We start from the raw sequence: 25,060 nt of genomic DNA on the forward strand, positions 1-25,060 counted from the left end.
CATGTAGTAAGTCACTTGGAGGTGGATTTCCTGTCACTTGTGGTTGAAACAGTTTCCACTGATTCTATACCTACCTTATAGGCTTGTCGTGAAGTTTAAATAAAATAGTACTTAGTGAGTCTGACACACAAACTCTGTTTATTATATTTTTGATACTGGAGATTGAACCCCAGGCTTCTGACATGGTAGGCAATATAGTTATCACAAGGCATTGATTTGCAGAATCATGTGCCTTTTATTTATTTTTTCTTTTTATGGTGCTAAGGATTGAACCCAGGGCCTTATGCAAGGGGGCAAGCACTCTACCAACTGAGCTATATCCCTAGCCCTATGCACCCTTTTTATTGTATACCTCTACCTGGCATGTTTCTGTTTTTCTCTTTGATACTCAATTTCTACCTCCAATGGAAACAGGCTGAGGGTACTGCCCAGGCCCAGGCTCCCAACCACCAGCCTGGGTTTCAGGTTCCCCTTGCATAGGAATAGTTGAGATCATCACAGACCCACTCCATGCTTGTCCAATTCCTCTGATGTCTCATTTTTGGTTTTTGATGATGCTCATCTGCATCCAACTTACACATAAGCATTTTCAGCAAAATGTTCCCAATGCCTTTTTCGGAAACCCAAGTCCCCAGGAAAACAATGGCAGCAAGAAAAAGGTGTAAACTTTCCAGAACAGGCTCAGATTTTGAAAATGTGATAAAGAGGTTATTGTGTGCCCGAACTTTTCACACAAGAATTGGAGGTGATTTAACACAAGGAATAATAAACAGAGGAAGGCCGGCTAATGCGGAGCAGATGGGCCTGCTGGGCAGCGCTAAGCATTTCAACATCTTTCCCTTTGGACCTTTGGACTCAAGATGACTGAGAGTGCTGCTAGTTTTCTTAGCTAAAAATAAAGGGAATGCCTTTGGGGAAAACCGTAAATGTGGCTGGCTTGATTTCTAGGATGGTTGGTAGACTAAAGAAAGTTTTCAAGAGGCTGGGTATGTAGCTCAGAGGTAGAGAGCTTGCCTAGCATGTCAGAAGCCTGGGGTGCAATCTCCAGTATGAAAAATATAAAAATAAATAAATAAGTTTTCAAGAAACTTCTACATTATGGAGCAGGTATTGGCCTTTCACTGATTTCATCCTGACCACACTCCATTTTAAGGACAAGAAAACCGGAGCTCTGAGAGCTAAATGACTTACTAAAGGGGGACACACAGCCAGGTGAGAGTTGAGCCAGGATCAGCCCAAATCTGCCTCACTGTATAGGTCATGGCTCTGAGAAATGGGCTAGCAGGTGAGTGGGGAAAATGTGTCATGGCCAAAGAAATTTGAGAAATGCCAATACAGACAGACATACACACACACACACACACACACACACACACAGATACACACATGCACGTGCACACACGCATACGTGTACACCATAGTAGCCTTGTTGAAATATAATTTATGTTCAATGAACTACAAATATTTAAAACATACAATTTAATAAATTTTGACAGAGATCTATTCCTGGGAAACCCTCCCTACAATCAAGATGCTGAGCATACCCAGTACTCTCCAAAATTTCCTCCTGCCCTTCTGTAATTCCTTCCTTTCATCCCTCCTGTCATCTCACTCCTGATGCCAGACAACCACTGATCTGCTCTCTGTCTCTGTGGGTTAGCAGCATTTTCTAGAATTTTGTATAAATGGAGTCCTGAGGTAGGCACTATTTTTGCCTGTGTCACTTAACTCAGTATTATTTTTCTGAGGTTCCTTCGTGTTATTGTATGTTTATTCCTTTATGTTGCTAAGTGGCATTCCACTGTAGGAACAAGCAGTCATTTGTTTATCTGTTCATCTAACACTTGGGTTGTTTCCAGCTTTTGAACTATGACAAAGGAAGTTCCCATCAATGTCGGTGGTCAAGTCTTTGTATGATCTATCTTAGCTTTTGGATAAAGTAAGATGGGAATGACTAGATCACATGCTAAGTGTGTGTTTACTTTCAGAGAAACTGTAAAGCTGCTTTCCAAAGTGGTTGTACCTCTTTACATTCCCACCTGCAGTGCAGAAGAGTCCCAGTTCCCCACACCTTCTGCCTCTGGCTTAGCCTTCTTAATGTTTGCCATAATAAGAGTTTTTTTTTTGTATGGTGATATTAACTTATTATTATTTTAATAATTTGAAATTATTAATTTATGTTTCCCTCACAGATAATAATATTGAGTATGTTTTCATGTGCTTGTTTGCTATCTATATATCTTCTTTAGTTAAGTATTCAAATCTCTGATATATTTTTAACTCTTCTCTATTTAAGGGACAGATCTCAATGCTTTGCTCAGGCTGGCTCCAAACTCCTGGGCTTGTGAGATTTTCCTGGGAAAATCTGGGACTACCAGATAATGGTAGTCTGGACTCCCCAGCTAATTTTCCATCAGGTGCTCAGAGCCACTCAGAGCCTTCATATCCAGTGAGTTGTTGTTTTTTTTCCTTATCATTGAGTTTTGTGAGTTCTTTACATATTCTGGATATAAGTCTTTTAGTAGATATATGTATTGTGAAGATTTTTCTCCAAGTCTGGGTTTGTGTTTTCATTGTCCCAACAGTGTCTTTTCAAGAGCAGAAGTTTTCAATTTTGGTGACATATGATTTATATTCTACATTTCTTAAGCCCTATTTTGCATTTTAAAAAATCTTAGTTATTTTCTGGAAGTTTTTCTTGACTTGATATTACTACTTACAAATTTGTTCTCTGGCAGTCCATTCTCCTACTCTGCCTATATTTTGAGTTTTTCTCAATTATCAATTTTTATTTAATTTTAAAAATAAAAACCATTCATAATGCCGCAACATGGTAATCGTGCATCTCCTTGACAATAGTAGTATTTCAGCTCAGCTCGGTCTATCAGCTCTATTTCCTCAGGTGTAAGTTCTGTACTTGGTAAGACCATGTTGTTTCAGGCACAGAGTGGATTCCACAGTTGCCTGGTGATTCTTAGCTCAGAGACCATCTTTGGGCATGAGTCTCCTTATTAGCTCTTCTGTAGCTGTTTACTGAAGTCCACCTCCACGATGGAGAATGAGAGTCAGAAACAGACACTAGGGGAGGGTTTCTTGGGGCGAGAGCAGCTCCTCATTCCTCCTTAGTCACTTAGCCCCCTGGATGCTATTCTGGCTTTCTATTCTAAAGGCTCATCTTTTTTTTTTTTTTTTTTGTCCTTTGGCCCAATTTTATCAAACTGAAAAGAAGCAATCGAAAGTATGGGAAAAAAAATACATGTCTCTTTTAAATTTATTAGTAAACAACAAGATAAAAATGTTAATCCTCTTTGTACCTGTAACACACTAAACTAATTTTGCAGTGTTCAGTACATTATATTACATTACACAGAAAAAAACTGCTTTTGTGAAAATAATGAAATAAAACATCAGTGTGATAGGAAATGTGTCATTCATACTCTTTCTGCACATGTATACATTCAAAGTTCCAATTATTTGGCCCAATACTCCCAAGTTCATGTCATCCATCAAAATATTTATAATTAATATCTTCAGTTATTTGTGTGTGTGTGAGAGAGAGAGAGGGCCGGGGAGATGCAAAGACAAAGATGGTCCTGAACTTTGTGATCCATTCTGATTTCTACCACAGGCTAGGCAAAGAGTTCTGCCCATGGTGAACAGCAGAGTACCACTAACACACACATTTCTCTTCTAGCAAGGTGTGATGTAAGTGAGGTGAAAGGGGTGTGATGTTTGTGGTTATGTGGATGGGGTGGGAGAGTGAGTACAACTGACCAAGTTCTACCCATGATCATCTTTTAAAAATGTATCAACTGTATTGTTTACATTCTTATATATGTTCTGTGGCTTCTACAATTAAATCTCAGGGACTCTATTCTTCATAACCCGGTAGCTCAGCACTGTTTCTTAGAGTACTCTTCCTGACACTTTGAAATACTGGTTCCCCTTCCTCACAGCCCTTGATCTTTCTCAAACAATTCTGTAGTGTCTGTGGAAACTTTAAATGTTGAATAAGGGGAAGAGGGTGAATCAATACTTGGTATTCTGTTCCAAAGATGTGGAAAGCCATATCCTCTCTCTGTGGCCTCCATCTTCTGCCATAAAAATGGCAAAAGAACTACCTAATTTTTATTCTGAGCCAATGTGTAATAATTTTAAAGTCAAGAACAAAATCCCTGCCATGTTTGTGGCACACATACATAATCCCAGTTACTTGGGAGGCTGAGTCTGAAGGATCACAATTTAGAGTCCCTTCTCAGTAACTTAGCAAGATCCTACCTCAAAATAAAATAATAAGTGATGGTGATATAGTTCACGAGTAAAGCATACTTAAGACCACTCCTTAGTACCAATGAAATAAAACACAATTTCTGTTCTCTTTCTATAAATTTAAAACCCTCAAAAAGAAGGAAGGGACTTAGGAATGATACTAGATCTTCTAAAAACAAGCATATACTCTATATTTTAATGTTCAAGTTTTCACAACTTTCTAAAAAATATTCCTAAGTATTTTGCTTTTGTCATAATTGTCACTAGAATTGTGTTTAATTTCCAATTTGAATATTCATTTTCTTTTGTACATAAACAACTGATAAATCTTGAATATTGTTAGTTTTCTGAACACACACCTGTAATCCCAGCAGCTTACAAGGCTGAGGCAAAAGGATCATGAGTTGGAGGCCAGCCTTCAGAAATAGCAAGGGGCTAAGCAACTCGGTGAGTCCCTATCTCTACATAAAATACAAATGAGGGCTGGGAATGGGGCTTGGTGGTCAAGGGCCCCTGAGTTTAATCCCCAGTACCAAAAACAAAACAAAACAAAACAAAAAACAAAAAACAACAACAACAAAAAAACTACTTTTGTCATTTTAAGTCAGTGTGTCTCCAAAGTTGAAAGTCAAAGATGTTTTAGTTAACATTTTTAGTAAAGTGTTTATAGTGCAGAATATATGAAGTGTTATTCATTTTTTAGGGGGAAGAAAGACATGCCAACAGAGTACAGCACAGATGAGAAGTTTCAAAAATAGATTTCACAAAGGAGAAAACTTTCAAATGACAAATAAATATATATGTGACTAACGGCCACAGAGATGATAATTGATAGGAATTACCAAGCCTGCCATGGCAAGGTAAAAGGTAAAGCCACGAGGAACATGGTGTGGTGCTATCTATTCACGCGTACACTATGAACCATTAATTCTACCCCTAAAGAGAAGTGGGAAACAAGATTCTGGGACAATACTCTAACTGCCCCCATCACTGCTGCCTTTATCACTGGGAAAGGTCCCTCCACCTGCCACCACACTCTGAAGTGCAGGACCTTTCAGTCTGGACACTGGGACCCAGTTTTCACACCTGTCCCAACTTTGTCCCAGTACCATCTCAGAGAAGACCAGGAGGCAGTGAGACCACATTTAGGGCCAATGCTCTGTAATTCCAGAAACTCAGGAAACTGAAGAACAAGTTCAAGGCCAGACTCAGCATCACTTAATGGTTTTTGAGGTGCCCAGTGTTCTCTCAGTAGATCTTTCAGTACCAGGTGTTTTTGGGAAAATATATTCATTTTTCTGCAGTCATAGGGAAGAGAGATTTGCCTTATTTCTTTTTCTTGTTAGAATTTCCAAAGAAAAGCCCTGGAATTCCATCTGAAATAACCATTTCCTGGTGCTCAGCAGTCAGACATGCTCCCTGGGGACCTTCAGCACCTGTGCCGCAGAACAACCCGGGATCCTAAGTACCGGACCAAAACCTGGAGCTGAATGGCAGGAATGGCAGGAATGGCGGACTCCTGAGGAAAAGCCTGTATGGGAAGCGCAGAAGCCCGCCCCCTCCTAAAGGCTCATCTTGCTCTTACATGGAGGCAGACACCTCTATGGCGATCTGCTGGGAGACGCCTAAAGGTCAGTTGCCTAAAGGTCAGTTTTCCGATGACGGGTAAGAACCATATGTTGAATTGGACAACCTACCAGGCACGGTCCTTAAGCCACATTAACCTCACTCCCCCACTGGCACCAAGGCCAAATTTGGGGGCCAACAGAGGTGAGGCAAAGAACCTCACCCCCCCACTGGTGCATAGACCTATCCACAAGTATGGCTGTATGCTGGACCGGTAGTCAGTGACGGGTATGATCCAGTTGCAGTGGTATCAACCTAAGACAGGAGGCTGACGCCTAAAGGTCAGTTTTCCAATGACGGGTAAGAACCATATGTTGAGCTGGACAACCTACCAGGCACGGTCCTTAAGCCACATTACTTGTTTAATTAATCAGAAGAGGGGAGATGCTGGGAGCCATCAGCCAAGTAGGTATGACAATTTCCTTCCCAGCTACTCCCATGCTGTCTAGTGGAAGGACTTCTGAAAGGTGACCTTGCTCAAGGACCAGGGCGGATCCGTGTTCCCCTTTAGAATAGGGCGGTTTAGCATAATAGGAGAGTAGGGTGTTCCCCCTTTAGAATAGGGCGTATCCTGCTGCTGAGTTCCTCTTGAGTTCTTAGGGTCAGACAGTATATTTTGGGAGACAGAAGCCCATGCGGATTGGATTTGGGCAGAGTGTGGATTTGGGCAGAGTAGTGGATTTGGGCAGAAGTGGATTTGGGCAGAGAACGTGGATTCCCCCAGAACGTGTTTGTAGACGGCCGGTGTGAGTTCGGGAATAAAGAATTGCTGTTTGAATCTACAAGCTGTGTGGAGACTCGTGATTTGTGCCCAGCCAGAGACTGCGGCAGCGATCACCTAGTCTAAGGGGCAACTGGAATAGGGATTATCAACCTGGCGGCTCCTACTCTGGCTCCCCAGCTGATTTTCCATCAGGCGCTGAGAGGCGCTCCTGTTCCCACTGTTGTTCCTCCAGGCGGAGTGCCCTTGGAGTCATCTCCCGTGGATACTTCAATACAGGGACTGGATTCCACTGCCTTCCATATTCAGGAGACTTTCAAGATTTCACACCTATAGGGAACCCCCTTCTAGTTTTGTAATGTACTTGTGTATCACAACCATATTTTGTCTCTCTTATAGAGACCTGTGCTGTGAAGGGATGTTGTCACTGATGCTCAGTCCTCTAGCCTGAACTGAACCTACAGGCAAAATTAGCACCTGTCAAAGAATCTCTTGGTATTCAAAGGCCTGTGTGTGCAGAACACTTACATTATGGTGATGTCACAAAAGCTTTGTTTGAGACTTTGATGCATATATTTCCTTTGGAAAGGTCCACTGGGGCTCACCTGCTGAGGAAAAAGCACAACCATTTTTTAGAAGTGGAAATCTGAACATTTTCCTTCCCTTCCTTCTCCGTGGTTCTTATTGACCTTCCAATGGAGCCTCCACTGGTTTTTGTAGGTCTTTCAGGCTCTGTTTTTCTCTCTCTCCATCTTGGTTGCTGTCTGCTCTCATTCATATACTTGGAGAGCACAGGCCTTTTTGAGAATGGGAAGTTTGGTGGGAGACTTGAAGGAGAGGAAGGAGGGGGCTGTTAGAACAGGAGGCTACCTCCAGCAGCCAGCACCAAGGAGGGCCTTCCTCAGCTTCACAAGTGTTGAGGGTGGAGCCTCTGCTCACCCTCCTCTCTCCATTGGTTTAAGGAGAAGACTATGTTGAAGTGCTGGAGCCTGAGGATTTGCCAGGATGGTAGGGAGGGGTTGATGCTCAAAGGCACAGACAGAAAAACAACGTCCACTGTGCTGTCTAGGTACTTTCCACAAAATGTTTTCAATTCTAAATTAACTCCAAGCTTCTCCCTCAAGTGTGTTTGAAATATGAAAATAATCTCAGCATGTCACAATCTAGAATGTAGTTTAGATAAGCTAAGAGTCCAAGGGAAGAGAGCCTGGGCCTTTTCTCTCAGGCCTGTGTGGGTCTGTGTTCATAGGACTCCTGGTAACATGAGGCCAAACAGGGCAGCTGACTGGACAAATGGCGGTCATGTTAGTTGTTCATGCTTTAAATGTCTTTAAAAATGTAATTTTCAGGCTGGGCATGGTGGCACATGCTGTGCTCTTAAGTGACTTGGGAGGCTGAGGCAAGAGGATCACCAGTTTGAGGCCAACCTTGGCAACTATATATTTAGTCTATCTTCATTTGGGTTCAATTGCTTCTCTGTCTGGTTGTTACTTTCCTATATTCACTTCCATTTAACTTTTCCTCCTAACTGTGAGGTGGATACTGTTGTTTCCATCTCTGCAAATGAGGAAATGGGTCCCTTATAAAGTAGCAACTAGCATTGTGTCTGGCAGCTGGTAAGTGGTAGATCTAGAGTTGGAGTCAGATCTCAAGTCTCAGGCCATAGCTAGGTCAGTTCCTGTACCACAAAGCTGTCCCACAATCAGGAATATGGGGACAATCCCCTTGACTTCGTAATGGCCTCAGAAAGGCAGGAATGGCTGTGCAAGTCTATCATGTGGCTCTACCCACCAGCCCCCCCACCCCATCCCCATCAGCAAGGCAAAGAGGTGTGTTTAAGTTGTTTATTGCTGGGTAACAAGTTACCCCTAAACTAGAATTAGTCTTTTATTGCTATGTAACAAAGTATCTCAAAACACAGTGGATTAACACAATAAGTATAATTCTGCAATAAGTATAATTATACAATAAGTATAATTCTTTTTGTTAGGAATTCACGAGTGGCTTATCTGAAGAGCTTATGACTCTGAAAGGGAAGGGGCAGAGAGGCAGTCCCTTCTCCATACTGGTAAGAGGCCGGTATGTGATGCTTCTCTGTCTTAAAGCATATAAGAAGATCCCATCTTCTTTTAAAATCTCAGTGAAACGGCTTGAGCCCTCATCTTGTCGTCTTGAGAAATGCCTTGGGTTTTCCCCTGAGGAAAGGAGACCCCAAAGCTGAGTTGTATCCAAAATTACCAGACTCTGTTCCTTCCACCTTGCTTTTGAACCTCCAGCTGAGGCCAGAGGATGCTGCAATGCCAATGTGCAGCTTAGCCTTCTGGCATCCCAGCCATGAGAACAGGGCCCGGTGTCTTGCTCCTGTCACCCTCGTGACTGCCAGCAGGCACCCTGGGGCATGAGGGCCCGTCTTCTTTCCCCACTGCACCTCAGCAAGCATGGGCCTGGCCCTGGGTGCTACTGACTCCGCCATTTACCAGCCCTAGACCGTGTGTGAGCCTGCCACCAGGAACGATGGCTGCCACCAGGGCTGGCTCTCTCCTCTCTCAGACTCACTCTGGCTCTTTCCGCCTCAACCCCAATCCTGTGTGGAAGCTGGATCTCTGGTTTCCGTGGCAGGGACTTTGGGGCCTTTCCTGTCACTGACTTCTGGGCCATCCTAGTCTCACTACAAGTTCTTTCTTCCTCTTTTGCAACTTGGAATAAACTGGATGTGCCCAGAGGGTGTAGCATCTCTATCTATATCTTAAACATCAATACCTCCTGCCATTCAAGGAATCTTCCAGTGTAGACATTCAACAGAAGGAAGAACCCAGAACCTGCATGTGAAAACTGGACTTGAATCCTTGTTCAGTGACTTGTCCTTCCCTGAAGATGTCTGCATCTGCTTAGAGTCTGGCTAATGGAAGACACAGAAGCTAGAACTGTCCTTCCATTTCTCTTGAAGTTTCATCTCCTACCTCTTTCTCTACCCCCAACTCTCCATTCCTAGTTTTTAGATACATTTCATTATGGTAGCCAATTTCTGATATGTTCAGTTCCCTCTGGTTATTTTTGTTAATGTTGCACTGCATCTAAATGACAGAAGTGAATCTCTCTTACCTGTGTGTGTCCATATGTGAGTGTGCACACCTGTGATCCCAGCTACTCTGGAGGCTGAGGCAGGAGGATTGCAAATTTGAGGCCTGAACAACTTAGTGGGACGCTGTCTCAAGATAAAATTTAAAAAGGGCTGGGGATATAGTTTAGTGGTAGAGCACTCCTGGGTTTAATCCCCAGTACCATGAAACAAACAAAAGACAAAAGAAAATTAAAAAAGAAACCTTAGAACAGTGACTTGGATTTTTCTTCTCTATGCCAAATAAAAATAGCCATTTTTAAGAGTGCAATAAATAGCATGATGTAGCATTAAGTTGCTAGTATCTATCATGTTTCCCATGAGCCCCACACTCTGCAATGTGCTTTATATTTTTTTAATTTTACCTATTTTTAAAATTTGTTCTAATTAGTTATACATGACAGTAGAATATATTTTGACATATTATACATTTATGGGGTATAACTTCTCATTCTTCTGGTTGTGCATCATGTAGGATTACATTGGTCATGTAATCACATATGCTCCTAGGATAGTAATGCCTATGAATTCTACTATCTTTCCTAGTCCCATTTCCCCTCTCTTCCCTTCAATCCCCTTTGTCTAATCCAAAGTACTTCTATTCTTCCTTAGCCTCCCACCCCCATTATGAATTAGCATTTGCATATCAGAGAAAACATTCGGCCTTTGGTTTTTTGGGGATTGGCTTATTTCAAAAAATATGGAACACTTCACAAATTTACCTGTTATCCTTGCACAGGGGCCACGCTGATCTTCTCTGTATCATTCTAATTTTAGTATATGTGCTGCTGAAGTGAGCATTGTATGGTTGATCTCATGTTTATCCTCACAGCAGTCCTCTTTGTGTGATCACTGGTTTACAAATAGGGCTGAGGCCCGGAGAGGCTGAATAACTTCTCAAGGTCACATACCTATTGCTATAAATTGAAAATTCTATCCTCCCAAGATTTACATGTTGAAGCCATAAACTTTAGTGTGGCTGTATTTGAAGTAAGAAAGGGACTAAGTTCATAAGGGTGGGGTCCCGATCTGATAGGATTAGTGTCCTCATATGAGCTCACTTGTGTGCTTTCTCCCCATGCCTCATGCAAGCCCAAAGAAGAGGTCACCTGACATCCAGCAAGAAGTGGCCATCTGCAACACAAAGGAGAGTTCATACCAGACAATCCTGCTGATACCTTGGCCTTACACCGCCAGCCTCCAGAGCTCTGAGGAAATTTATTTTTGTTGCTTATGCCACCCAGTCTGAAGTAGTGTGCTATGGCAGCCTAAGTGGGCCAATATACCTGACAAGCCACCACACTGGGATACAAGCACCAAAGTCCTCATGCATGATGCTAACCTGCCTCCTAGAAATATAGGTGCTCCTCCTCTGACAAACTGCAAGCTGAAAATGTCTTAAGTGGAAAATGCATGTATCTAACCTACCAAATATTGCAACTTAGCCTAACCTACGTTCAACACTCTTGAAATACTTAAGTGAGTCTGGGCTTGGGCAGAATCATCTACCAGAAAGCCTATTTTCTAATAAACTGTTGAATTTCTCATGTAATTTATTGAATATGGAAAGTGGAAAGCAGAATGGTGGTCTGTGTTTGCTTGTACACCATCATAGAGTTGAAAAATCCTAAGTAGATTCATCATAAAGTGGGTACTGCCTGAATCATCATTTTATATTTTTATGTTTGACAAGGCTAGTTTTAATATTTACATTGAGGTGAAAAATGTTTTTAAAACTTGGCATTATGGTGTGCGGGTCTATTCTAACTTAAAGCAGTTTCACTAAATCTAGATTTCTGGAAAAAAAGTTTTTGCACATGCAAACAGGTTGGAAAATTTGTACCCAATAATAACAGTTGGACCTTTGGCTTATGGAAGACTTCAGTGGGAAAGTATTTGCTTAAATCTCTGCCTGCTATTATAGTTGAAGGTTTGGCGGTAGTATTTGCCCTTCCCCTGAACTTTTTGGATTTCAAAACCATGTGAGGTATCGTCTGTTTATGTATCAAAAGTAAGATCAAGCAACTTTTAAAGAAGTGACCGTCAAGTATCTCATTTAGCTAAGTGTCCATCACTGAGAAAATGAGTATCTGGTATGCCAATGACCTGGACCCCTTTTATGTTTCTCTCCCTCCCTTAAAAATACTGTGAGGAGCCAGTGGCAACTGACTACTTTTCTTCTACACGTTGGCTGGCCTCCTCCTTGGCTCTGTTGTCAAAGTCCCTTCCCAGGAAGTGGGTGTCAGCCCCTCCACCGTGGCCAGGTTTTCAGGGCTGGCTCGTGGTAGATGGATGATGGTGGCTGCCCTTTGGCTCTGCTTTTTTTTCCTTGTCCTGTGAAGGTCAAGTTTCCTTCTCTTTGGAGAGTAGATGGTTTTGTGTGTACTGTTTCTGATCTGTTTCCCTATTTCTAACAGTCTTTCATTTTTTTAATATTATTTTATTTTTTTATTAATTTGTAAATTTGTTTTAATTAGTTATACATGACAGTAGAATGCATTTATGCATTTTGATATATCATGCATAGATGGGATAGAATTTCTCATTTTTCTGAGTGTACGTGTTGTAGAATCATATTGGTCATGTAGTCACATGTATGTATAAAGTGATATTTCATTCTACTATCTTCCTATCCCCACATCCTTTCCCCTCCCCTCTATCACTTCCCTCTACCCAATCTAAGGTAACACTATTCTTCTCTAGTGCCACCCCCACCCCCGCTTATTGTGAATTAGCATCCACATATTAGAGAAAACATTCGGCCTTTGATTTTGTGGGATTGGCTTATTTCACTTAGCATGCTATTCTCCAACTCCATCCATTTACTGGCAAATGCCATAGTTTCACTATTCTTTAAAGCTGAGTAATATTCCATTGAATATATACATATAACCACATTTTCTTTATCCATTCACCTCTTGAAGGACACCTAGCTTGGTTCTACAATAGTTTAGCTATTGTGAATTGAGCTGCTATAAACACTGACATGGCTGTGTCACTGTAGTATACTGATTTTAAATCCTTTGGATATATATCAAGGAGTGAAATAGCTGGGTCAAATGGTGGTTCCATTCCTAGTTTTCTGAGGAATCTCCATACTGCTTTCCATAGTGGTTGCACCAATTTGCAGTCCCACCAGCAATGTATGAGTGTTCTTTTTCTCCCACATCCTTGCCAACATTTATTGTTTCTTGTATTTTTTAAAAATTTCTTTAGTTATAGGTGGACTCAATGTCTTTATTTTACTTTATGTGGTACTGAGGATCGAATCTAGTGCCTCACGTGTGCTAGGCAAGCGCTCTGCCTCTGAGCCCCAGCCCTAGCCCCCTGTTTCTTGTATTCTTGATGATTGCCATTCTGACAGTGAGATGAAATCTTAGAGTAGCTTTAATTTGCATTTCTCTAATTGCTAGAGATGTTGAACACTTTTTCATATATTTGTTGATCAATTGTATTTCTTCTTCTGTGAAGTGTCTGTTCAGTTCCTTAGCCCATTTATTGATTGGGTTCTTTGTTTGATTAGAGACTTGGGCTTTATGAAGGTAGCATCTTCTACATCCACTGCAGGCTAACTGTTGACAATCAAAAGATATGGAAGGATAGGTGATAGACTGAGAATAGACAGACAGGCAAAAATAGCCTATAATCTCAACTCTAACCATTGCTAACATTTGAGGCAAACTTCCAGATTTCCTTTTATGTGCACATATGCATATAGATGTATGAAAATTCACATGCATCAGATCATCCTGGATGTGTTAAGGAATGTTGAGTCTACCTTGCATATACTGTAGGTATCATTCCTCGTAGGCATATGAAAATTATTGTTATCCTTTTGCAGCAAGATCATGTGAAGTGCTGATTCAACTAAATAATCTTAGGAATCCAGTTGAAAGATTCTTTAGGATTAGCACCAGGGAATACCTGCCTTTGCATGAGATGCTATGTGCCCCAAGAGCAAGAGGAGAACTGATTTTTTGGGTCTTACTTTTTGGAGGGGCAGGAACTACAAAGAGGTTAGTTTTGTGAAGTGTGCAGTGTTCATGAAGATAGTCTGACCTGACCTTCAAATTCCAGAGCCCCACATTTACTCTGGCCTCTCTATGGATTTGAAATAACACAGAAAAAGCAGGTTAAAAATTTGGCAATATGGCAGAATAAATGCTCAGATATCTGGAACTCTCTCTTGGTACAAAACACCTAAAGTTACTGAGTTAAATATGAAAGTAAAAAAAATTGTGTGGCTTGGATGGTATGAAGCAAATGTTCAGAGGCCATATATAATGAAAAAAATTCTAATTTAGAAGAAATAGTGAATGCCAAAATCAGCATTAGCCTCAGGTATATCTGGATTTAAGTGGATCTTATATATGCTTGGAATAGCAGACAAAGCAGGGTACCCAAGTCTGGGGGTAGTCAATTTGAGGACCTCAACTCAAGCTGATCCCCATTAGCAGGTAAACGAGGATAATCTGCCCTACCAAGAAAGACAGATGTCTTTCCTGTTTTGGCCTTCAATTTTGGTGGAATAATATATATATATATATATATATATATATATATATATATATATATATATATATATATATATGGAAAATGTAGCTCTTGAGAATATTAACCATGGTCTGTGTCATGACATGCATTTAGGGGGAAAAAAAGTCAAAACCAGATCGTTATGTTAAAGTGGTGGCAAATCAGCAATACCCAGGGCGACTGGCAGAAAAAACACAGATCATCTGTGGCTTAACATATTCTAAGCAAAGATAAAATTCCAAGGAATATGACCTCACAGTCAAAGATTACAAAATATACAAGGAAATAAGCCACCATGAGAGAGAATAAGCAGAAACTGCCAGCTGGAGAAGGACATGTACAGATTGCAGATATTTAAAAGGCCAGAAACAGAGTGTGAGTTTATTTAAAGGCATTCAGGAACATGTTGAAAGTATGATGTAGGAACAGGGGACTATCAAAGTTGACAAGGACAAGGCAGTTTTCAAAAGAAGACCACAGGGCAGGGGATGTAGCTCAGTGATAGAGCAAATGCATAGCACACACAAAGCCCTGGGTTCAAACCCAGCACTGCATCACAAAAAGGAAGAGAGAGAGAGAGAGAGAGAGAGAGAGAGAGAGAGAGAGAGAGAGAGAGAGAGAGAGAAGGAGAGAGAGAAAACCCATTTAGAATTTTTGGATTAAAACATATAATTATGAGGGCTGGGTATATAGCTCAGTAGTAGATTGCTTGCCTAGCAGGTGTGAGTTCTTGGGCTCAATCCCCAGTATCCTCCCCCTCCGAAAGTGTGTGTGTATGTGTATATTTGTGTATGTGTGTGTGTGTGTGTGTATGTGTGTATATATATAATATAATATAGGTATGTAATGAAAATTATAAATTCCAAGAACTGGCTAAACAGGTTACACATAGCTGAAGACAAAATTAGTGAAACTGAAAATAAAACTGAAGAAATTACTCAGAATGGAAACAAAAGAGGCAAAACCTGGACAACATTGAAGGTTTAAAGATGTGGATGATAGAGCAAGAAGGTCTAAAAAAATGATCAAATTAGTGTTCCAGAAGGAGAGAATAGAACTGGGAGAAGCAGTGTTCAAACAGGTAATAGCTGAAAACTTCCCTGGATCGAGGAAAGATGCCAATCCTTAAAGTCAGGAAGCTCATCAAATTCTAAGTAGAATAAAAGAACTAGTAAGAAATGTACATCATCCTTCCTTGCATATATCTTGTAATGTAACTAAAATATCCCTGTAACTATCCCCTTCTCAGTGGCCTCTTCTATTCTATTTAAAATTGACACTCCTGCCTCCTCTTTTTTTTCCAGTTTTCTTTATTCTGTAACATTCAGTACCATGACATCTTTTCTCTGATCACTTACATATCTTATTTTTGCTCACCACCTTCCCATAGAAAGTAAGCCTGGTGAGATAAAATGTAATTTTTTTTTTTGTGTGTGTGGTTTTGCTCATTTCTTAATTCCCAGAGTTTCAAGAAGTATGTAACACATAGTAAGCACTCAAAAAATATTTGAAAAAAAAAATGAAAGAATAGCTAACATTCACACAGGCTTTCTTATGTGCTACATACACATTGTGCTGTGGTCAATCTGCATTCTTTGATTTAGTCATTATAGAAAACTTAGCAGGTGTTACTATTCATATCTGCATGACACCTTGGTTTTTCTGGGTCTCTGTTTTTCCCATGTATACAGTTGGGATAGGGGTTGGATGAGGAAATTTACAATTGTAAAAGATAAAAAACTGGGAACTGAATATTTTTCCAAAATAACTTGGTGGCCAAACCTTACCGAAGCTGATCTTATACAACAATGCTGTATGTTTCCAGTTGATTATATAACAAGTTTTCAGAAACTTGGGAGCTTAACACAACACAAACTGGTTATCTTACAGTTTGGGAAGTCAGGGGTCTTCTGGAAGCTGCCCTCTTCTGGAATCCATTTCCTCACCTTTCCTGGTCCCAAGAGACACTACAATTTTTGGCTGATGACATCATTCTGCTTCTGCCATCTTCTTGGACCCTGACTCTCCTTGATCTTATAAGGACCTTTATGATTACATTGGGCCCACCTGGATAATCCAGGACAATTTCTCCTCCTCAAGATCCTGAGGTGGAGAATTAGATCTACAGTCTCCTGCCATGTAAGTTCAGGTATACCTGGTTTTGGAGACATCTTTGGAAGAGAGGGGGCATTCTGCCCATCACAAGTGTGAATGCTCACATGCTTCTGTTTGTTTTGTGGGCTAAGTATGTAATAAGTGGTGAGTATGCTGTCTTATTTTCTAAACTATGAAAAAAATATGAATTCAGAAACCTCCCTGTCACAAGAGTTTTACTGTGTTATGACGGGAAGTCTTCATGGTAAGTGAAATCAAATGCAAGTTCCATGGTAACTGAGATCAAATCAGCCTGTGCCCTCCTAACTGGACCATTGTGAAGTTTAGCTGAGATCAAACAATGTATAAAGTGTCCTGTGCACACAGCAAAGGTGCCCGCCTTGCAGCTGGCAGCCTGGCCAGCTTTATGTAGCATCTGCCCTGCTTCTGTGGTTGCACATGTGGTCTGTGCAAACCAGCCTCCCCTCACCACTGATAAGTGTCTAGACCTCCACTTAGGGCTCTGCTGGGCAGCACTGACCAGGAGTCAAGGCCGATGCTGGAGAGTCACGTTTGGAGCTCTGTCAAGCAGGAACGAGTTTCCACTTGGAGGGCAGGGGAAGGACACTCCAGGAGAACAGGATCCAAGTGACAGGGCCTGGTAACACTCTATGGGCCTTCTCAATGGGAAGTACTGTTATTTTCTGTTGTAATAAAAAGGCTTTTGTAATGAAAAATTATATTCTGAACCTGATGGTTGCTGAGTCAATCAGCTTATATTAAGAGCCTCAGATTTCCTAGCTTTTGACCCAGTAATTAAATGTTTAGAAAATAAGAATTGATCCATGTGTAGCTAATAAAAAAATTAAATTAAAAAAAAAAGAAAAAGAAGAAAATAAGAATTGATCAATTTATAAGCAAGAGGGAAAAAAGAGAAAAAAAAAAGAAGAAAAAGAAATAAAGGATTAAAAAATAGGCCAATTACCCTTAAGGTTTTTTTTCAAGGCTTATGACAAGCCAACATTGTTTCCGTCCCTAGTCATTTCAATATTCCTTTCTGCTCTGGGGTGGGGAGGGAGCTCCTGTTTCAAAACCATTATTTTTGCCCTGTTGTGGTAACGATGCTCTCAACAGCCTTCATCAGCACGGAAGTCAAGTGTACCTAGGGAAACTGAAGGCTAGTGATTGGTGAGTCAATAGTGCATGCTGTTTAGTGTATGCCCACTGAGGTTAACAGAAAATCTTCAGATTATTTTTTTCTTTTTTTGAGGAGGTTGTACTTGGGATTGAACCCAGGGGTGCTTAACCACTGAGTTACATCCCCAGTCCTTTTAATTTATTTATTTTTTTTTTAAATTTTGAAACATGGTCTTGCTAAGCTGCTGTAGCTGGCCTTGAACTTGTGATCCTCCTTCCTTAGCCTCCTTTGCCGCTGGGATTACAGGCATGAACCACCATGCCAGTTTCCAGATTAGTTCTTTATTTTCATAAAGGAAAGGAGAGCATTGAGGGGTCAGTTCAGTGAGAAAATTGGATAAGAATGGAATAGGTGCAAGTTTTCAGGAGGCACAGTCCCAGGAAGCAAATCTTCATTTATCGGGGCAGGTTTGAAATAGAATGGCTCTCTTGCCAGTCACCCTGGAGACAGAAAAGCTTATTCTGGCAACTAGAATATTGAGCTTACTGCTGATGTCAGATTATATGAATAACTAATAAATGTTCAGAATTTTACAGTTAAAAATTGCTGCCCCAAGCAGCCCACTGATAGGTTTATGTTTATTAGTCTCTTGGTTTCATTGACTCACACAGCTGGTCAGATGTGGGATTTAAATCCTCTTCATTGGATGCCTGTGATTTTCCTACAGCATCATGGTGCCATATGTTTAGGACCACAATGCAGAATTCAGAATCTTTTTCTTGTAAAACAATGTTTCTTAAACTTGATTACTTCGCATATTTCCAGAGAGGAGTATGAAATACAGATTTCCTGGTCTCATCCCTAGAAATCAACGCAGAGTGGTATTTATGAATCTGTATTTTTAACTGGTTACTTGAGAGTCTGATACACAGTCAGGTTTGGAAGCTGCAGTTCTGTGAAATCAAAGACCAAAGAGATTAGTTTATTAAATAGAAATCAGGGTGTTTTAGGTCAGTGGTTCCTAAATTTTTAAAAACTGCCTTATCATTGAATAAACTATTGAAATCTATGAGTTATTTCCTTAAGAAACATACATATACACTTTTACATAGAAGGTTGGTGTATTAGTTTTCCATTGCTGCTCTAATAAATTATCATGAAACAGGGAGGTGATGTACACCTGTAAAGATTGCAAGTTTGAGGCCAGCCACAGCAACTTAGCAAGACCCTGTCTCAAAATAAGAAATAAAGGGCTGTGGATGTGGCTCAAGCGGTAGCGCGCTCGCCTGGCATGCGTGCGGCCCGGGTTCGATCCTCAGCACCACATACAAACAAAGATGTTGTGCTCGCCGATAACTAAAAAAAAAAAAAAAATATTAAAATTCTCTCTCTCTCTCTCTCTCTCTCTCCCTCTCTGTCTCCTAAAAAAAAAAAAAAAAAAAGAAAAAAGAAAAGAAATAATAAAGGATGGGATATAGCTAAGTAGTAGAACATCCCTGGGTTCAATCCCCAGTATAATAACAAAAAAATCACAAACATACTGGCTTAAAACAACAAAATACACCTTATATTTCTGGAGGTCAGAAACAGAACCTGGGTCTTACTGGACTAAACTCAAGGTGTCTCAAGGGTGTGTTTCTTTATGAGGCAGCTTCAGAAGGCCATTATATTGCCTTTCCTGGTTTCTAGAGCTGCCTGCATTCTTGCCTATAGATTTCTTCTTCTCTCTTCAAACACCACAATATATCATCTCTTTGACCCTCATCTCTGACTCCAGCTAGGACAGGTTTTCTGCTTTTAAGATTAGATTGGGGGCTGGGTTTGTTGCTCAGCTGCTGAGGGAACGTTTGCCTAGCACATGCGAGGTGCTGGGTTCTATCCTCAGCACCACATAAAAATAAATAAATAAAATGAAGGTATTGTGTCCAACTACAACTAAAAAAAAAAAAAATTTTTTTTAAAAAAGATTAGATTGGGCCCACCCTGAAAATGCAGGGGCGTCTCTCCATCTCAAGGTCCTTGTACTAATCTGCTTTTAGATACTATGAAGAAATGCCTTGTATAGGCTATTTATAAAGAAAAAGTTCAGAGTGTGTGCTTAGCACAAGTGAGTCCCTGGGTTCAGTTACCCCGATGACCACCCCCTCCCCGCCCCCGCCAAAGCAGAGCTCAGGTAGGGAAAGCACAAAAGGGTGGCAAAACTTCACAGTGAGGAATGTCAATTCAGTAGGAATCCCAAATTTTAGTAGTTAATATTCATAGGGACAGAAGATAGAATGAAGATTGCCAGGGGCTGGGAGGAGGGAGGATTGGAGAGGGATTTCTGTTTTTGTTTGTTTGTTTGTTTGTTTGTATGTTGCCCTGCCGGGGATCAAGCTTAGGGGCTCTTGCATGCTGAGGAAGCACTCTAACTCTGAGCTACAACGCCCCAGCCCAAGAGGTTATTGTTTAATGGGTGGTTTGCTTTGCAAAATGAAAAGCGTTCTGGAGCTGGGTGGTGGTATTGGTTGTACAACAGCTGGTTAAGATGATAAACTTTATGTGTGTTCTATCCCAATCACACACGCACATGCGCTTGTACACACAATGCAAGACCCCCAACCCCCTGGGCTTGGCTTCTGATTCGACAGATCTGGGTTGAGACCAGGTGATGTCGGTGCTGCGGGTCCCGAGACCACGTTTAGGGAATCACTGGCTTAGGAGACCAAGTGAGTAGAGCACGCAGCGGCGCTCTGCTGGTGTCCACGTGGCTAATTGTGGTTATTAACACCTGACATTCCTTGAGCGCTAGTTGCCTACACGCTATTAGGATCAGCTGATGGGCAGGGTTATAACAGACCCCTGTCCTGCATCCTCGTTGCTCTGGTCCTGAATGTGAGTGTGAGACTGAGAGGGATGCAAGGATCCGTAGAGCACGCAGCGGCTAGGGATGGGTCGCCTAGGAGATCCGACACACACCGGACGTCCAGGGGCGTCCAGGGACTAACTCCCTGACAGGGCGGTGCGCAGGGGACTTGCGGCCCGCAGGGGGCACTGGCGCGCCGTCCTGCCGCGGGCTGTCCGGGCCGCCCACCCCGCGGGCGCGCCTCTCCGCAGACCAGCGCCGCCCGGCCCGGGACCCGCTCTCTCCCAGCGCGCAGGCTTCTCAGCCAGACTGCGGACGCCGCCCGCTCGCGGCCTCCCCGGTGCTTGCTTTCATCGCTCGATCAAACCACCGTTCCGGTGCCGGCCCGCTGCCCGCATCCCGCCAGTTTCCAAGCTCAGCGCTCCAGTCCCGGGGAGCCTCCTGGCCGTCGGCGGCCCGTGCGCTCGGCGCCCCGCTCTCGGGCAGAGGGGAGGGCGGCGGCCGGCTGGGGATGGGCAGCCCGGCCGCACGGAGGGGCGCCGGGGGGCTCCGCGCACTGCTCCTGACGCTGGTTGCGGCGGGAGTCCCCGCGGGCGCCTACAACCTCGATCCGCAGCGTCCCGTGCGCTTCCAGGGCCCCGCCGGCTCCTTCTTTGGCTACGCGGTGCTGGAGCATTTCCACGACAACACGCGCTGGTGAGTGCTTCCCCGACCCCGGCCCGGCCAGCCCCAGAGCCAGCCGCCGTCGCCGCCTTTCCGGCCTCTTCCACGCTGCGGTCCCGAGGGGGCGATTTAAATGTCTCCGCTGCGCGCGGCTCTGCGGCCGGGAGAAGGCGGGAGGAGGCAGGACGCCCGGTCCCGGCCCCGCTGACGTCCCGGCCGGCGCCCAAGGCGGAGGGGGCCGGGCCGGGCGCTTCCCTGGGGGGTCCCAGGGTGCAGCGTGCCGGGGGTGGGGGGAAACCTTTCCGGTTGTCAGGTTCGCTTTACCCTCCCGATCGCAAAGTCACTTAACCTATCAGCCTCCGAGGGCCGAGCATCCTGAACTCGGCAGGAACCCCAGGAGACCTCAGGGCAACTCTTGGGGAGAGTTTTAAGTCTGTCCAGCGCCACTGCATGCAGGAAACAGTAACCCGGAGTTGTGTGAGGGGAATGGGCTCTGTGTGGTGGGTGGGGGACGTGGGGGCAGCGGGGTCCTCCAGGATACGCGCAGTGGACTGAAGCCTCCTCGGTGGAAGCTGATCTGAGAGGCGCCGGGGTGTAGGGAAGAATAAGGGAGGAACCTTAAGTGACAAATTTTGTGTGGATTGGCTCATCCTCTCATATACCATCTGAGGCAAATGCCACAATGTGTCTTGGGAGAGGAACTTAGGTTTTGTAGAGGCCAGAGTGTCCAGTTGCACCCTGGCTCCCCAGTCCAGAGGTGTGGGTTGGAATAAATGGTGGGGCCTCTCATTAGGCACCATCAGCTGTGTTCAGAGTTTCAGTGCCCAGCCTTATTGGAGGACTAAGGAGACTGGTGCTTTTTGGCCACCTCCTCTGAATGGGAGAGAATAAAATAACCACTCCATGGTTACTTTTCCATCAGAGTGAGAGGCTGTGAGTAGCTCCTCCCTCTTCCTCATCTTTTCAGTATCATGCCTCCATGTGGGTCCAGGTGACAGCTATTGAGGGGGGAAGGGGGTTGATTGTATTGTTTAATCAGCAGTGTGAGCATCTTCAGGGTGGCAGGTGGGAGGTGGAGATAAGTGTCACTGTGCATTCACATAGATGCTGGAGAGCCACTGCTAATGGAGCAGAGGCTAATGGAAAAGGGTGGTGTGTAGGCATTCCTGCAGGAGAGAACTCTGACCAGCTGGCTCCTTAACAATCATGCTGTTTGGTTTTCTTGGAGGCAGCTCTCCTAGTTTTCAAAGTCCTTGTGCAGCTGTTATCTAGTTCTGCACCACCAACCCCAACATTTACTCCAGTTGCTGAGTTTTTGACTGGACTTTTTCTTCCTACACTTGCTAAATCTGTCTTTTCAAACAAAGACTGAATGCCTCTGCTATGTTCTCCAGACTTCAGGTCTACTGTGGGCTTTGGATTTGGTACAGACACAACTTGGGCAGAAGCAGTTGGAGAACACATCCCAGAAGCCCAGGCTGGGCTCGCAGACTGTGTGACCTTGGCACTGGACATGTGGGAAGAGCTGTCAAAAACAGCAGGGCTGCTCTGGGTAGTGGCTGCTGAAGAAAGGGCAGGCAACTGAGTGAGCCAGGGCATTCTGGGTGCAATCTGCAGGTGCTGCTGCCTGGTATGCTCTCCAACTCTTTCATAGCTAGAGGGAGAGATGCCAAGCTCCCCTCACCTGGATTTGTATGGGCCCACTGGTCCTGATTTCCCCAGATGGGAACAGGTGGGTAGAGTTAAGAACACACCTGACAGAGAAGTTGCTCGGCTTGCTTTGCTTTTACAAAAGGGATGAGGAAAAGCTTTGTGTTGTGAATACATTTGGCAAGTGCAGGAAAAGATGGTCTAGTTTTAAACTTGGCACCCTGGGTAGATAGTAGGGAGCAACTGGGGGTAAAATTAGGGCCTGGCCTTGTAGCCAGCAGAGGAACTGCTCTTTGTGGGGTCCATGAGAACCCAGTGTCCTTTCCTGGTCTGATGTTAAGCCAGCTGCTCTTTATGTTGGAGTGCTTGTTCCTGTAGCTTCTCAGGTGCACTCTAATGAAATCTTTTTGAAGCATGTTGTCCCCCCACATTGCTTAATTTCTTAGTTTTTGCCGTTCTTCATTTCCATTCTCTTGATTCAGGTCCTGTGAAATCTGCATCTATCCTAAGTCTCTAATTTTTAATCTTGGTTGATTAAGTGATTGATTGTTGGTCTCTTACTATGGGGCAGTCCTTGAACCCTGGCTCTTCTAATTCCACTTCAGGGCCACGTAGGTTGTTTCTAATTATTCACAATTATTAACAAGAGCAGGGGTAAACATCCTTATGACTAAATCCTTGCGGACATCCTTAATTATTTCCTTCAAATCAATCCCTGGGTTTAGAATTGCTGTGTCAGAGGATGGAGGGTTTGAGGCCATCTCTTTTGAATTACCCAAGTGCCAGTGAACTCAAATGTGTACTTTAGGGACGTGCATCAGTTTATTCCAGCACTGGGGTTTTGGAGTAGTATAGCAAAAAGCTGCTGTTGTGTCATGGAAGAGCGTAGACACATATGTGGTGCTGGCAAATATGTGATCACAGGTAGATGAGGAAGGTAAGCAATTTAGACATAAAAAAGAAAATAGCATTTTGAAACTTTGAAAGGAAATCATGACAATTGTTAATTAACCCCTGTATCTTCAGGCTAGCTTCAAATTTGTAATCTTCCTGCCTCAGCCTCCCGAGTTGCTGGGATTGTGTCATACATACAGGTGTGTGCCACACTACCCAGCTGGAAGAAATTACTCTTTAGCTTAACTGGGTCTCTGGTAATTTGTCGTGTTTGCTTTATGCTAATTATTCATTTTATAGGGGAGAGGTTGTATTGGATTTAGGGGAGGGAATGTGCTGGAAGGAACACTGGGTAGCAGAGCTGAGGGTTTCCCCTGTTGGCTTTCTGTTACTATAACAAACACCTGATATAGTTTTAAAGAGAAAAGGTGTATCTTAGTTCACAATTCTGGAGGTTTCAAGTTTCTGTTCACAGCTAGTTGACCCTATTGCTTTGGGGCCTGTGGTGGGTTCGTACATCATAATGGGAGTACATGGAGGAGCAAAGCTGTTCACCTCATAGCCATGGAGCAAAAAGAGAGGATGGGGCTGAGATCCCACTATCTCTTTTCAGGGGACATCCCATGTGACCTTGTACAAGGCCCTACCTCCTCAAGATTCCACCACCTCCCAATAATGCCAAGCTGGGAACTAAACCTTTAACAAATGGGTCTGTGGGGGACATTCTAGATTCAATCTATAGCACATTTTCAGAGATGTCCCCCCCGTCCCAGTGCATTATCACAGAGCATTTGGATGTGCTGTCAGAACTATCACTGCTTCAATCTTGTAACAGCATTTCTACCAATTTTTTGCAAACTGAAATTGTCACTGATCAGCAGGTCCTAGGTGCCTATGTAAAGCAGGGGGTGATCTTGCTTTTCTGAGCTTTGGTGCTGAATCTGATTCCTATGGCCATATTCTGAGAACAGAGCCACACACTCAGCTTTTCTCAAAGTGCTTATTTGATGGTCCTTCTGTCACTATGCCCAGAGCACTGAGAATTGGACCAGAATAACCTAATGACACTCTTACCAGTTTGAGTGCAAACATGCAATTGACTCAATTTCCTTTTTTTCTAATGACACCTAGAGCATGTCTGCCTACCTAGAGGTTCCTCTATTGCCCCCTGCCCATCTTCTGGCATCCTTTAAACAACAGCAGTAGGTGCCAGGGAACACGGACAAAGCTGACATCTGGCTGTAACACTTTGTGATATAAATAAATGTGGCCCTGCTGGTGTGCACCCCCACCCCAGACGCCTGGAGTGGTTGGGTGCACTGGCTTCCTTTCTGGAGACATGCTTCCTGCCCCCCTCTCCTGGGACACGTCGAGACGGCTGCTCTCGGGCACAGAGTAAGCGCTCGGAAATGGAAGACGCACTTGACTTTTTGCTTTGAGAAGATCTTTAGAGCATTGTTCAGTGAGAAATGGGCTGTTCAGAGCCAAGGAGAACGTGTCCTCAATTTG

The 25,060-nt window shown here is 43.2% G+C and overlaps 1 protein-coding gene and 1 non-coding gene across 2 annotated transcripts in view; one reads left to right on the plus strand and one right to left on the minus strand.

Annotated features, from left to right (window-relative positions):
- Nucleotides 1-10,428: 10,428 nt before the first annotated feature.
- On the minus strand, nt 10,429-10,535 carry LOC143384519 (U6 spliceosomal RNA). Its single transcript, XR_013089352.1, has one exon. It is a non-coding gene; the product is annotated as a U6 spliceosomal RNA (small nuclear RNA).
- Nucleotides 10,536-20,851: 10,316 nt separating this feature from the next.
- The window catches only part of Itga9 (integrin subunit alpha 9), a 322,017-nt gene continuing 317,808 nt past the window's right edge, over nt 20,852-25,060 (plus strand). Inside the window, exon 1 of the mRNA XM_076843659.2 lies at nt 20,852-21,040. Within this exon, the coding sequence (XP_076699774.1) occupies nt 20,856-21,040 (185 nt within the window). The 5' untranslated portion in view covers nt 20,852-20,855. The remainder of the gene's footprint in view (nt 21,041-25,060) is intronic.

This window comes from Callospermophilus lateralis, chromosome 1 (assembly GCF_048772815.1).
Source record: "Callospermophilus lateralis isolate mCalLat2 chromosome 1, mCalLat2.hap1, whole genome shotgun sequence".
Lineage (NCBI taxonomy): Eukaryota > Metazoa > Chordata > Mammalia > Rodentia > Sciuridae > Callospermophilus > Callospermophilus lateralis.